The sequence below is a fragment of the Glycine max genome, chromosome 13 (assembly GCF_000004515.6).
Source record: "Glycine max cultivar Williams 82 chromosome 13, Glycine_max_v4.0, whole genome shotgun sequence".
Classification (NCBI taxonomy): domain Eukaryota; kingdom Viridiplantae; phylum Streptophyta; class Magnoliopsida; order Fabales; family Fabaceae; genus Glycine; species Glycine max.
Genome location: NC_038249.2, coordinates 37619378 through 37633959, shown reverse-complemented (window position 1 = coordinate 37633959; position 14582 = coordinate 37619378). Strand labels below are relative to the sequence as shown.

The following is a 14582-nucleotide window of genomic DNA, read 5'->3' as shown; positions in this document are numbered from 1 at the left end:
AAAAGAAAAAAAAAAAAAAAAAAAAAAAAAAAAAAAAAAAGGAGGAGCGCCAAGGAGGCCCCCAGACGGCACGTCAGCGAACGACACAAATCTGTCGTGCAAATCCATTGGGTCTGACTATTTTTTCTTTTATAGCATTTTCCATGCCAGACAAATCAACATTGCTAGAAGAGGTTGAGGCTGTAACTCATTTTTCCTTTGCTTTTCCTTTTTGCTACCTTTTTGTCTTATGGGATGGGCCAATGGTGATGTTGTGTCCGAAGACGATGAGTATGCGCTTGAAGAATGAACATTTATTCTTTTTTAAGAGTTGTCAACTTGTTATAGTCACTCTAGTATGAGCCTCGTGATTTCTTCTTGGATGTTATTTTCTAGTATTTCATCTATGGTTTATTTTCAAAGTGTATCAAAATCCATGTGGATCCATATGAATGATTGAAACGTAAGTAAATGAGAGAAGAAGATTGCACAGTTTGATGAGATGTGAGAAGGATACAAGATTGCACATTTATGACTCATAATGACTAATTTTATAATGGATAGTTCATAACCATTAGTTTTATAACTATTACTTTGATAATGAATAGTAGATAACAACTAATTTAAATTACAATTTTTGGGTAGTTTTCTAACTTGTGACTAATAAAGATAAAAGAATAAGAGTCACATAATATCAATATAAAATAATTTTACAAATTATCTAATCACATGATAAATTTACTGATTTTTATAATATTTATCTAAAAAATTATATATAATAATTTAGGATAATAATAATACAAAATAATTTTACCTGCATAACTATTAAACTCTAAAGATAATACAATTATGATTTTAGAATTGATTCTCGGACACATGTCTGATGTGTCCTTCACAATTTTTATTTTTATTTCTAAATAAAATTTTGATAATATATCTTTAAAATAAAAAACAGTAGTTAAATAATCTTACTTTATAATTTAAATTATTTATCATAAATCCAAAACATAATTTATATATTAAAAATATTTTTTATCATAAATTTTAATTTTAATATAATTTACATATTAGAAAATATTCCTTTAATATAATATTTAATCAAATAAATATAAACATTTATCTTATACATACAAATACTAACTCGCTTACGATAATACATATAACTTAAAAAGTTTTATTTATACATGATTGACACTTTTGTTAACAGTCTTGATGTTGTTTATATGTTAATATTTTTCACATGTACTAAATAATATTTTTTTTATCTTACAATCAACAAAAGTTATAAAAAGAAAAAGAATCCCAAGTCGTGCAAACCAAATTGTGGGTTCAAAATAGTAAGCCGAAACAATTTTTTGTTGTTGAATGTTAATATTAATTAATTTTGAGAAAGGAAGTGGAAGAAGTTTTAAGTGTACGTGACCACCACGCCTTCCTGTTAGTGATGCTGATTGTTTCTCTTTCTTTCTATGGCTTCAGAATCCTTTTTGCCTTCTAATTTGAAGGCAACAATAGCTCCTGGTCTTGTCAACTGTTAGTGCCTTTTTTCTCTTCGTCTTTGCTAACACGATGAATTTTTATTTTACCATAATCAAGTTCAACAGGAGAAAATACACAGAATAGGAAGACAGAAAGATACAAATTTATCATTTTTTTGTGAAAAAGATCAAAATTCATCTCTGTAAAACAAGATTATGGCTCCTTAATATGTATACAAACGATGTATAACTTATGAGTATAATGTGTTTAGTTTAATATATGCCATGGGGACATTTTTCAGCAACACAATATTGATAAAATGATAATTTTAAAAAATACATTTTTTGTTCTGCAATTTAACGTTTTTTTAATTTTTATCCTAAAAAAATCATTTTAGTTCTTATAAAATATAATTATTTTTTTATTTTTTTATTTTAAAATTATGTTATATATCATTCGAAAAAGAGTTAATTATATTATTATTTTTTTAAAGTGTTTTAAATAATATTTTTTATCATTCAAAATATTATCTAAAATATTTTAAGAAAAAAAATCAAATAAATAAATTTTATAAGAATTAAAATTAAAAAAAGATTAAATTACAGAAAACAAAAATGTATTTAAGCTATAAAAAAAATATTGATAAAATGGTAAGGTTAGCGTTAGCGTGCTACTAGGCTTTGAAAAGGATCACCGCTATCTCGCTATCGTCATGTGCTTGATGCCTTCACAGATGATTCAATTCGTCATTTTCTAATTTAAATTAAAAGGAAATAGTTTATAGAAAATATTAAAATATAATGTAAAATATTTGTTTTATTTAAAAATGATTATACTATTGACATTTTGTTTCATAATCATTTTAAATAATTGTATTTTTTGAATATAATGATTTTAATTTCAATCGGAAAGGTAGTTTATAAAACAAATAAAATACTATCTTCCCCAACAATATTGAAGAAAAAAGTTTTGAATTTTTAAAAAAAAATTCTGTAAAAAAAAAAAACTAAACATTTTAAAGAAGCTAAACAAACAGACAGCATTGGAGGCAAAACCAAACATTTTTTCAAGAGTTGAAAGTGTATGTCAATTTGGTTTTAGCCCACGAGTCGTGAATGGAAAAAGGCCATTGTGAGCCCAAATTCTCTACCTAAGTAAGCCCAGTAATTAGTGCAACCAAGTAGAAATTAGGAAATTAGCCGGTTTGTTTGCGTTTTCATAACAAAATATATTTAATTAATAATTATAACATTTGTGTAAATAAGATTTTTTTCCCCAAGTACACTAATTCAGAAAATTAGTTGTATATTATTTACCGTAGTGAAAAAAATCCCTTATTTTTTTAGTGTCCAAAATATTTAACAGAGTCAAAAACTAATTTCTTAAATTAAAGCATTGTAATTGGAATACTTAATTTATATTATTTTATTAGTGGAAAGGTAGATTGCTGCCTGTGAACTCAATAAAAACTCATCTGCAGAATTAATTGTCCGCGAAAACAATCCATCCCTAAACATGGGACCAATAAAAGTTTTTATATCAGAATTTAAATAACAATCGAGAAAGAAAGTGACATGATAGCGTTTCATCAAAACAAAAAAAAAGTGGCATGATAGCGAGAAAATTTATGTACCTTCATGCTCCTGACAACAACAAAACATAGACAATCCAATAAATTCTCTTTTTTCGTCTTTTTACATTTTCTTTTCTAACAAGGAAAAAAATTATTTCCTTTAAATTCTCCTCCGAGAAAATATATATATATATATATATATATATATATATATATATATATATATATATATATATACACACATATATATATAATGAGGAAAAAAATATACAGCAAGAATATAATATTTTTTTATCCAATCATAAATTATCAAATACATAAATTTATTATTTTTTATAATAATTATCTTAATACTCACACCAAAGCTGCGTATATATTAAACTCTAGAAAAACAGATATATATTTGAAATTTTGGAAAAGCATTAGGTGTTCAGTAATTGAGAAAATATTATTAAATATGTCATTTTAGTTATAACATTATACATGTTTTTTTATGGACACATTATACATGTTATTAAAAGTGAGAAATAATAATTTTTTCATTTAGCAAGTCGGTCAAATGCTAAACCAGAAGCTAATCCTCTTAATAATTTCTTTGTATATACATGAATTTCGGATAGAATCATATGCCTTCCACTCGAATCAACCCACGTTACTACAAACTGAACGATAAACACTAAACAGTGAAAAATAATTAAGTTTTTTTTCTTCTTTTTGTTTAAATATGCTGAAAATTCATATAAACATAGTGTGTTTTTTCAATCTAAAAAAAAATCAGTTTTTTTAATTATTTCTACAATTTCATTACTTCCTGCATGTTTTGGTTCTTATAGTATGACTTGCCATTAAAAAATATATCACATTTATAAAATATAGTTATTTTATTTTTAATCTAATAAATCATGTTAGGCTATAAAAAATTAAAATATAATTAAGTGAATTTCGATCTGCCATCAGAACCAAGATAGGTGACAATAAATACGGTAAAGATAAAGAAAAATTCAACTACTAAAAATTAAAAAGTACTAAATTTGAAAGTACACACACATCATATTTAAGCTTTTAAATATATACGTGAAACACGTAAAAATTTCTCGTACGGCTTGATACATTAATTAAACAAGCATCCAACTTATAGCAGGCTTTATCACAAAAAGGAAGCAAGCAGAACACACGAGAAAATACAACAGAAGAATGCAATATTTTGAAAGGAGAAGAACTCAATATAAAGTACCCTAAAAATGAATTTAAAAAAAAATGCAAAGAAGAAAGAGATAAATATACATTATAAGCATGTATATATATCCACGAGTCAGCACAAGAACATAAAACCGATATAAACATTAAAAACGTAAATCCCTGCTTACTAGAATCTTAATGTGCGTATATATATTATGATACATTGAAAAATCTCATAATAATAAGAGGGTAGAGAAGGAAACATAGGAAAATTAGAATTAGAAACTATATAGTATGATGGTGCTCATCTGTAAGATTTGAGAGTGGCTCCACAAAAAGTGCAAATAATAGCTTTCCACGATTTGGAGTAAAAGGGAACGTAGCAAAATCTGGTTTGTATCATCATATCAGCCACGCTGGCTCCGCAGCCGTACCGCGAGCACGTCCCCGCCGCCGGCTTGCTCCGCCGCACCTTTCTCCTCTGATCCACCAGAAAACAGAAGCAAACCATGTCTCTGCTCGATCCAACGTTGTATAGTTTCACACTTTCACTTGTTGTCTTGTTTTGAAAAGTTGCCTTTTCTAATGGACAGAAATGAGAAAAAACTTTAGTGGTTGCTTGTGCTGACGGCTATCCCAAAAAAAGTGTCTAATCAAAATCGTTGTTCAGTAAGGGTAAGGGAAAAATATGAAGTGATTGGGTTGGAGTACGTAATTACTTTCGGTTGGATGAACGACACGTGTGGGGGAGAGTTGATGGATGCATGACGCGTGTCTTAAGTTTTTCACGTATTGATGGTAATGGATGCCTTTTTGGTTCAATCATGGTGAATAGTGATCAAGTGAACATTTGCCACGTGAAGTTACACGGTTGTGAGAGTGAAGAGTTGTTCTGACTATAAGATGCTGCTAGATGATGACTTATGATTCGAGCATTCAAAGTGCATTATTGTTCTTTTAGGATTCCAAGTCTAGTACGAGTAATAATCTCCTTGCATTAATTTTGGGTTGTTTCCTATCATTAATTAAGGATAAGTTCTTGGTATTGCGGGTAAATCATCCCATTGTGATATTTGAACAATTAGTGTCTTAACCTTTTTAACCCATGAGATCAAGTTTATCAAACTCGAGAGTTTACGCAAACTCGTGAGAGTTTCATAAACTCGACTCGTAGACTCAACTCGCAGACTCGTAAGAGTTTACTTCATATAAAAATAATATCCAAATATCTATAAATAACATATTAATTAAACATTTCAGCAATATAATAAAAGCAAAGCAGTATCACAAAGTTCAGAATATTTAAATAATCAAGTCTAGTAATAATACATCACTAGTAGACAATAACATGTAGAAGTTATAGTAGTGGTAGATCATTCTCATCGAGGGTTTGATGTTATTAAGTTTGGTATTATTAAAGTTAAGAATTTCCTATTTGAGAATAGCACGCTAAATGAATATATGTTGAATGTTAAACACATAGAAAACAATAAAAAATGACTTACATTTTAGTCTAATTTTTTTAACTTAGCTAACTCGTTGACTCGGTGGTAAACTCGAGAGTCTACAGAGTTTACTGAGAGTTTATAGAGTTTATTCAGAGTCTATTAAAAAAAAGTTTACTCAAAAATCAACTCGCAGAATACAAGTGAACTCGTAAAATCGTAAGAATTAACGAGTTAACTCGAAAGTTTAATAACCTGCATGAGATTACACATCATCAATCTCTCATTTTCAGTAATAAACCAAGTTCCTTTTCCTTGATCAATAAATGGTCTGCTGCTGTAATGCTATCGGGGATTAAATGGTTGGTGTTATTACCATACATCATATCTTTATGTAATTGCTTTAAATATGTCTTGGTTACAGCTTGTTGTCTTGACATTTATTATGTTAATGAAATTTATTTTGTCATTAAATAAAAAAAAAAACAAGTTCCTCAGCTCGTCAGACCAATGGGTATAGAAGGTGGATTCTTCTGATCCTTTCCAATTAAATTAACTTACAATTTTCTATACAAATCAAGATTGTTGATCAGGGAGAGTTTGCTTTAGCCTCTTTCTATTTTTTTCCTTTACTTTTTGGAGAGTTTTACACCTCTCAAGTGCTTTATTTTGGTAATTTATTTTGGATAGGTTGCCTCTAGAGTTAAATTATTGTGCAATAAACGAGCTTTGTCTCAAGTGCAAAGCATGTCTTGTGTACGTGTTTTGTTTTTCATTTGAGGAGGAAACTCTTCACGTTATTATATCTTGCTCGGTGACAAAATTAGATTTGGAATGCAGTGGCTTATTTTTCTAGGGGCTTGTCTAATGATATTTTTGCTCATTGTATCTAGTTTAGTTCTTTTTAAGAAGGAAAAAGTTACATCCTATTTTGTTATCTCTTTTTGGCACGTTGTAGTATTGTCTAATTAGATTACACATAACGAAATTCAGGGTATACCTTATTCCTTTTTACTTAACAATGTTTTGGAGTTGATAATAGTCAAATCGAGAACACGATTTAAGATCAAAACAAGTAAATTAAATTTAACGCTCTTTTTATGATTGGTGAATTAATCACACAGTTTGTCTAAATTTATCCTTTTGATGTAACCTTATAAAACTTTTGTAAACAGGTTAGAATATTCCTAATACTCTATTTTTTAATTTTTTTTTCTTATATATGACTTACGCAGGTTCTTCAATTCTAAGTTTAACACATTTACATTCATCTTTATGGAAGACAATATTACTTTTTTTTTTCTAGTTCTTGTGTACATTGATGATTTGTTTCTCACAAGAAATGGTTTTACTTAATTTTATATATAAAAAAAGTTTTCACATGTTCTTGCTTAAGATTTAAAAAATTTAACTCAAGGATTTTATGGCCTCGAGTCATTTTCTTGGTGTGGAACTTCTAATCTCTAATGGTATATTTCTCATCCAACATCATTATTAAGGAGCTTCAGCAAATAGTTATTATAATTGATGAGAAGCCTATTTCGACTTTAAGCAGCAAGTTTTTATAGTCTTGACTTCATTGAAATAAACTTTATCTAATAGAGTGGAACCTTGGTTTATGCAGATGCCACAACCTATCTAAACAAAATTATGTACTCTGGCACTTCTTGTGCTTCTTTAATATTAACTATTTGCCTATTTAAAAAACTTTATCTAATAGAGATTGAACCATTAGCCTAGACATTGTGGATTTATGTTAAAAGTATTATCTAATGAGTAATTTTTTTAGTATAATTTATTGTTATTGTAATTCATTAATGGTATAGTGTAACATTTTAATTTTTATTAGAAAAAATATATACTGATGAATAGTAACCAAACAATAAATCATAAGTAAAATATACTCTCTTTTTTGTAGTGAATATTAATCCAAACAGTTACTGAATTTATTGTTCCGTTGGTCAGTAAAAGTTTAATAAGAAAAGGTACCCATTTGACCTAAACAGATTGGACTAATATACAGGTATTTCAACTATGAATGGTACAATTGTATAAACTTAAAAGCAGGAGTTGGCAATAGAGAAGATTTTATATCATGTGAAGATAATATCCCATACCCCACCCTCGAACAAGTGAGGAGATTTTTCCACCTGATCTATTTATTTAATCAAAATTAAAAGTACATATATCCAATAATTCAAATATAAAAACATATTTCATATTTTAATACACTAGACTGGTTCATCTTCCAGAAATTTGTTCCATATGAAAAATTCAAATATCATACCTTATTTAAAGAAAGTAAAGTATATATTACTTTGAACCAACTACCAATTAATATTTTGTGCACTTTGTAATATTGATTGTTTTTTATACAGAATAACTTTATACTATTTATGCTTACATAGGACTCCTATTGTCGAAATGCTACTGGTGGCAAGGTACATAAGCATAAACTCACCAAACAAAGTACATTAGCATAACTAAATCAGTGAGAAAAAAGTTAATAAAGGACCACACATGTGGGGTGGGGGAAATTTAAATGTTCTTAAGTGTGAAGGAAACACGTGTCAGAATTCTTTCTTTCGTGACTGAAAGGACGTAATATGTGAGTGTTGCTGTCTTCACCAATATTTTAAAGCAATAATATTAATTATCTAAGACAGACAAAACTATCGACAGTTTAACGAAAAACAAATGTATATAGTCACTGATAAAGAGAAAAAAAAAATCTCAAATATCAAAGAAAATTGCAACTACATGTGCGTTATACTGCCTATACATACATGTTTTTTGAGTTTCGGAAAGGTTAAATTATACCAATAATTAATCAAAATCTCTATATTTGTGCAAATTGCCGACTTCAGGATAATTGTGATTTTTTACTGGAAATAATTTTGATTTTAATTATCCTTTATATATTAACTAGTTTAATTTCTCTTGTACTATTCATGATTTAAAAATTATTTTATCTTGCCAAAATCCTTAATATAGAATATAAATTGCATTCATAAAAAAAATATACACAATTAACATTAACAAAATATACATGTACTCCAATTAATCTAAAAACTTCTTATGCATATAAAATAATTGTTTAATGACATTTATAAAAAAACTTGTATGATGTAACCGTTTTCTTTCTTTCCTGTAACTCTAATTTGTATTTGTCTGGGGCATAGCTTATACCTTCTTCATTAATTTATCAGTTTTTTTGCCAATAAAAAAAACATAAAAACTTATTTGGCTCCTATGTTTATTATGTTTTATTTCTTACATCTAAAAATTATTCATTCTAGTATATCTATATATGCACTTTTTAACTCATCTTAGTTTTCTCTCACACACATACATATACATTTTTAGTTTTTACAATTTGGTCTTTAGGCGGTAAGAACTAAAACAAATTTAAAGAAAGTTGCTTCTTGCACCTAATTAGTTAGTTGTTACTTTTTAGATTAGCCCTTCTAAAATGAAATTTTACATTTTTGAATTAGTCTTTTCAAAAAGTTAAAAAGTGCAAGAAATAAAAGGAGGTAATTGCCCTAGTTGCGAAGGACCCTTGGTTACCAAGCTGGAGATACCCAATCTGTTTTTTTTTTTTTACTTAAATATTTTTTTCTCCCATGTCATATGCGTCTAACAATGCTCTGTTCCTTTTGAGTTAGATGGGTTTGTTTGGGCCTCCGAGGATTTGGCATCACTTAGGCCTTCTTTTATCGTATTTGGGTTGTGTTAATTATCCTACTACCCAAAGGAGAACTGTTTCGTATTTTCTGGTTAGAGCAAACATAACGGTCAAATGTTATTGTTTAGCACTAGCTTTTTTTTTTCTTTTTCTTCCTTGCTTTTATAATTTATAAAGTTTAATTTTTAATATTATAAATTTATGAATATTAATTTATTTTTTATTTAGTATTATTTAATATATTATATTAAAAATAATATTATTTAGTTATTACTAATTCAACAATGAATAAATTATTAAACATTGAATCATAGTCTTTGTCAGTCAAACTATTATTCCGATTTTAAAAATCTCAAATAAGATTGAGTGCAATATATATGAGAATACTTTTCCTGATGTTGTATCATTTTATAGAACTTTCTCGTAGCTTATGAAGAAAGTATTTATATAAAAAAATAATAATGTATTTAATGTCATTAAAATATAAAAATATATTTCATATTTATCATAATACTCTTTTTAGTCTCGAACATAAGTAACAAAATTTCTTTGTCATTTAATTTTTTTAATTATTTTTAATAAATATATTTTTTCTTCTTTTTATAATCTATATTGGAGAGAGTAAAAAAATAATTAATAAAAGTGGAGAGATTCATTTTCTTTTAGAGTTGTTTGTCATTTTCATTATTCATTTTATTAAATTTTAATAGTTATAAAGGTAACTAATTTTAATTATTAGATATAATAAATAAATAAATAATGAGGATGAAAAAATAACTCTACTGGTGCATCTCTCATCTTAATAAAAATATTTAATAGTAGGATATAATGATTTAAAATTATTCTTTTTAAAATGTAACCAATACCAATCACAAGGGTACTCATTAATGTAGGTTAGTTTATTTATGGAGCGTATCTCCTGCTACAGGTATCCTCGACAAGCATTAAATTCAAGATTTTTTCATAACTATGGTTAAGAAATTAAAAGAAAAAAATATTAATCTTAACAATTAAAAAAGAGTGTAAAAAAATTATAGATAATATAATTTTACGCATTTTAATAAAAAAAATTATTTTTTAGTCTCTTAACTAATATCTTAAAGACATTGATTAATAATATTTATCATTTTTTATACATTATAATTTTTGTTATAAATTTCAAGAAAATTTATGAAAAATATCTATTTTGACTCTTGAAAGTGTGTAACACTAGCAAATTGATTTTTGAAAAATAAAAATTTTAAATTTAGTATAAGAATATAAAAAAATGTAATAAATTAATCATATTTTTAATTCATCTCTACTAACCTTAATATAGATGTTTATGTGTAACATTTTTAGTGATATCATGATAGCTCATTATTGACACGTGTCATTTACATAAATGCTATGACATGATCAAAGGTTTCATGTACATACAGTACATTAAAACTAGTGAAGATGAGTTAACCACAAGAAGGTGAAAAATATTAGGTATGAAATGGAAATAAGAAAATATGGTGATGGCTTTACTAAATTTATATGTAATGTGATTAAAAATTCAAAAGTATCTTTAAGGATCAAAATAACACTAAAGATTAAGTTTAAGAATTAAAATATTAGTAAATAATTAAATTATGAGATTAAAATGATAATAAATTGTTAAGTTCATAAATTAAATTAAAAAATTATTTTTTAGATATATGACGATCACTTAATAACATGCGATAATCATCAATTGTTACCTAAGATGTCACATAGGTACCTAAGACCGTATTATATTTTTTTGCACATTCAAAATTTTCATCTTTGTGCAAACAATCGAGTAAATTAAAACCAGACTTAAAATTTTAAAGTTAAATTAAATGAAACATCAATTGTGAGTGTGTAACGCATTCAATACACCTAATCAATAATACCTCGAAACAATGTGCCCTTGTAACTGATTGTTATTTTAAGAAGTTGTAATCTATGTTTGCCACTGACCCAAAAATTAGGCCGAAAAACGTCATCCAGTGGCTATATATCCAACAAAAGCTCAATCTCATACCAGGCTGACCATTGTAGTCCTAATAATTCATCGAATGGTAATTGCTGATTTAATTACACTTATATTGATTCATTTATTAAGGATCATACTTTTTTTAACGAATCATACTTATATTTCAATGAATTTTATCATCGATGCAAAACTTTTGTTAGCAAGTAATATATTCTGTAAATGGTTTTTAATCCTGATGCATGTTTTGATTTTGTATAACAATCCTAATTAGAGTATTGATTCTTTGGTGTAATCCTAAGATATCCATAAATTTTGTTTTTTTTTAGTCCATCATAAGATTAATCTTTAATGTTTAATTATACTTAAAATTCTTTTGTTCTTCTTTAAATATATATTATGTGAGAATTGAATTTAAGTTAAATATGACAACTCTCCTACAGGACAAATTTGCATCTAAAATTATATTGCCATCTAAATATTTTTCCAAACCACTTATTTTGGTATTTACTTTTACCAAATCACTCATTTTCATAAAAGAAGTAGAGCTAATGACTAATGTATTGGTGTATTGAAATTCATCTAAATGGTTGATATTTTTTTTTTCCATATTGGATACTTATTTAGAGACGGAGACACAGTAATATATTATTCCGAAAATGCTTAAAGACAGGAGAATTTGAAAGTTCCGTTTAGGTTGGAAACATTGGAGTCAATAGGAGCGGCAGAGTGAGTGCTTGGTAGTGTTTATGGGTGCCAAATTGCCAATCCACGCGCATTCCCCTTTTGGCTTTTGCTCATTGCCGCGTTCTTCTCCCATTTGCTTCCCTTTCTTAAACAGACTCAAGGATTTCCCCACCAATTTAACTTTTACTTTTATGGGCAAAAATAAATGCTAAATTGCAGTCTGCAAAAATAAATGCTAAACGTCACACCAGTTTTAAGTTTCCAGAAGGTGCTTTGCTTAAACTGAACAAAAAAAGGGGATAAAGTATGCTTTATTTTTCTGTAATTTGTGTCAAAAACATTATGTTTATGCATTATAAAATTTCGCATTTGCCTCAAGAGTTAAAGTAAAAGATATATAAAAATCCATTGTTAACACTTAATAAAACATGAATATTTGAATGAGTCTTTCAATATTATCTTACCCTTCTCTTGCTACTTTCTTTGATTCTTTCTCATAAAATTTAATTTTTAAGTATTATAAATTATAACTTAGTCCATTTTGATGGAAATAAATCTCTTAACATCATTTTTCTCTTCTTTTTTTATAACTTTGAACTAATTTTGAATTCTTATTATGAGCTTTCCAACTTTAGAGTGTTAATGTGAAATAAAGATTTTGAATGAAACTTCAAAGTTAACAGTATGGGTATTTAAAATATCATTTCATTTATTTAAATGTGAAAATCTATAATACAATTTATAAAATTAGTTGCCCTTGGCCTAAGAAGTTGTAGAGAGAAAAAAGAAACTCATAAAAAGATTTATTTATAGCTACTCATAACCATGCATCAGTAAGAACTTGTTTGCATGAATTAAAAGTGTAATGCATATGATTTCTTGAGAAAAAAAAAATTTTAAAAATTTGTTTCTATAATATTAAAAATATTTAACGATTTATGATTTTTATATTAAATATGGAAAATCATCAAACACTTATATTAGATTAATTTTCTGTTAGTTAAAGAAGTGTTGAATTTGATTTTTCTTTAGAAGAATTAGATTTGAATCTTGTAAAAAAAATAGGTATTTGAACAACTTTATTTTTTAATTAAGTTCATTTGACTCAATTTAAATCAATCGAAATTTAAAGTTATTTTTAAATACTTAATCAGGGTCTCGCACATAAAATAAAATCACTAAAAGATTCAATCCTTCTGCCAGCTCATGTGGTCTTTAGGGTTTTCTTTGACATGAACGTTTACATGAACAGGTGCATTTCATGTCATCATGTCAGAATTTTTATATGATATTTTGATTTGGATGGAAATTCATTTTTGTACATTTCTTTACTCTTGTGGATTCTTAATACTCAAATAATTTTTTTACTGCATTTTATCCAATTTCCCTGACAAGTAAGTTAAATGGATCACTAAATTAAGTTTAAATTTCGTTAAATGATTGAAGAATCTGTGAATAGTATAATTGGAATTGGACCAATAGAAGAGGACAAATTCATTTATCAGAATTGGATTAATTAAAGTAAGAACCGCGTTGACATGTAAAGTATCATCGAGCAAGAACAGATAACAGAAGTATCTAACGCATCGCTAATATTTTATTATTACAGCATTATTTTTTATATTAAAGCTAATAGCTAGTATTTTATTATTACAGCATTATTTTTTATATTAAAGCTAATAGCTAGTATTTTATTTATATTCCTATTTCCCATAAAAATAGAGAAATAAAAGTCAAGCGTAGTTGGTGGCCAACTCACCTTATTGAGCTGCGTCGACGGCAGTGGTATTTTTGGGAATAAAGGCAGAAACCAGGGGCTTTCGTTAATTTTCTAAGGTTTTGGCCTCATTTTGTGGAGGAACTATGGGAATGGAATGGACTAATGGAGGGAAAGTACTAAAGTAAAGAAAATATCTCTATAATCAACTGTTATCATTATTTGATCTGTGTGACTCTCAGGCTGAACTACTTAAGGTTCCACAACCTATATTACTATGTATATAAGCATTTCTTTAACAATAATAATACCATTAACTGCCCGTTAATCTTCTTAATTTTATGATATTTAATCCTTTCTGATCTTTATGACAAAGTTTATTTATTACTTTTGTGTTGTCATAACAAACCTATTAAACTTGACTAAAAACAAACAAACCTATTAATCAAATTCAATAGTCTTCTACATCCAAGTAGATACTTTCTCTCGAATCAATTATAAGAAGAAAAAATCAAATATAAATAAATTTTAACTGCTTTCTTTCTATTTAATGATAATATTTTTCTTAATAATATGATATTATTCTTTTGAAGATAATAATATGAGATTCTATTTTTAATCTATCTTTCTTATTCTTTATATGGAGTTTTAATATAAAATTAAACAAATTTAGTTAAGTTTCTTAATTACCTTAAAAGTTAGTTAATTTTACTTATATTAGAATCTAGAGAGTACTTACAATGTTTTCTAATAAGAGCATAATTAATTCTTCAAAATAAATTTCATGTTTGAATATAATAAGTAAAAGTCAACTTTAAGATAACTGGTTTTATTTAATTATCTAAAAATATTTTTTA

The 14582-nt window shown here is 26.8% G+C and overlaps 1 protein-coding gene across 1 annotated transcript; it reads right to left on the bottom strand.

Annotated features, from left to right (window-relative positions):
* Window positions 1-4351: 4351 nt before the first annotated feature.
* On the bottom strand, window positions 4352-4836 carry LOC100787786 (uncharacterized). The gene has a single exon (XM_003543214.5). It carries the CDS (start codon window positions 4719-4721, stop codon window positions 4515-4517), a length of 207 nt encoding a protein of 68 aa, XP_003543262.1. The 5' UTR covers window positions 4722-4836; the 3' UTR covers window positions 4352-4514.
* Between the last annotated feature and the right edge of the window lie 9746 nt (window positions 4837-14582).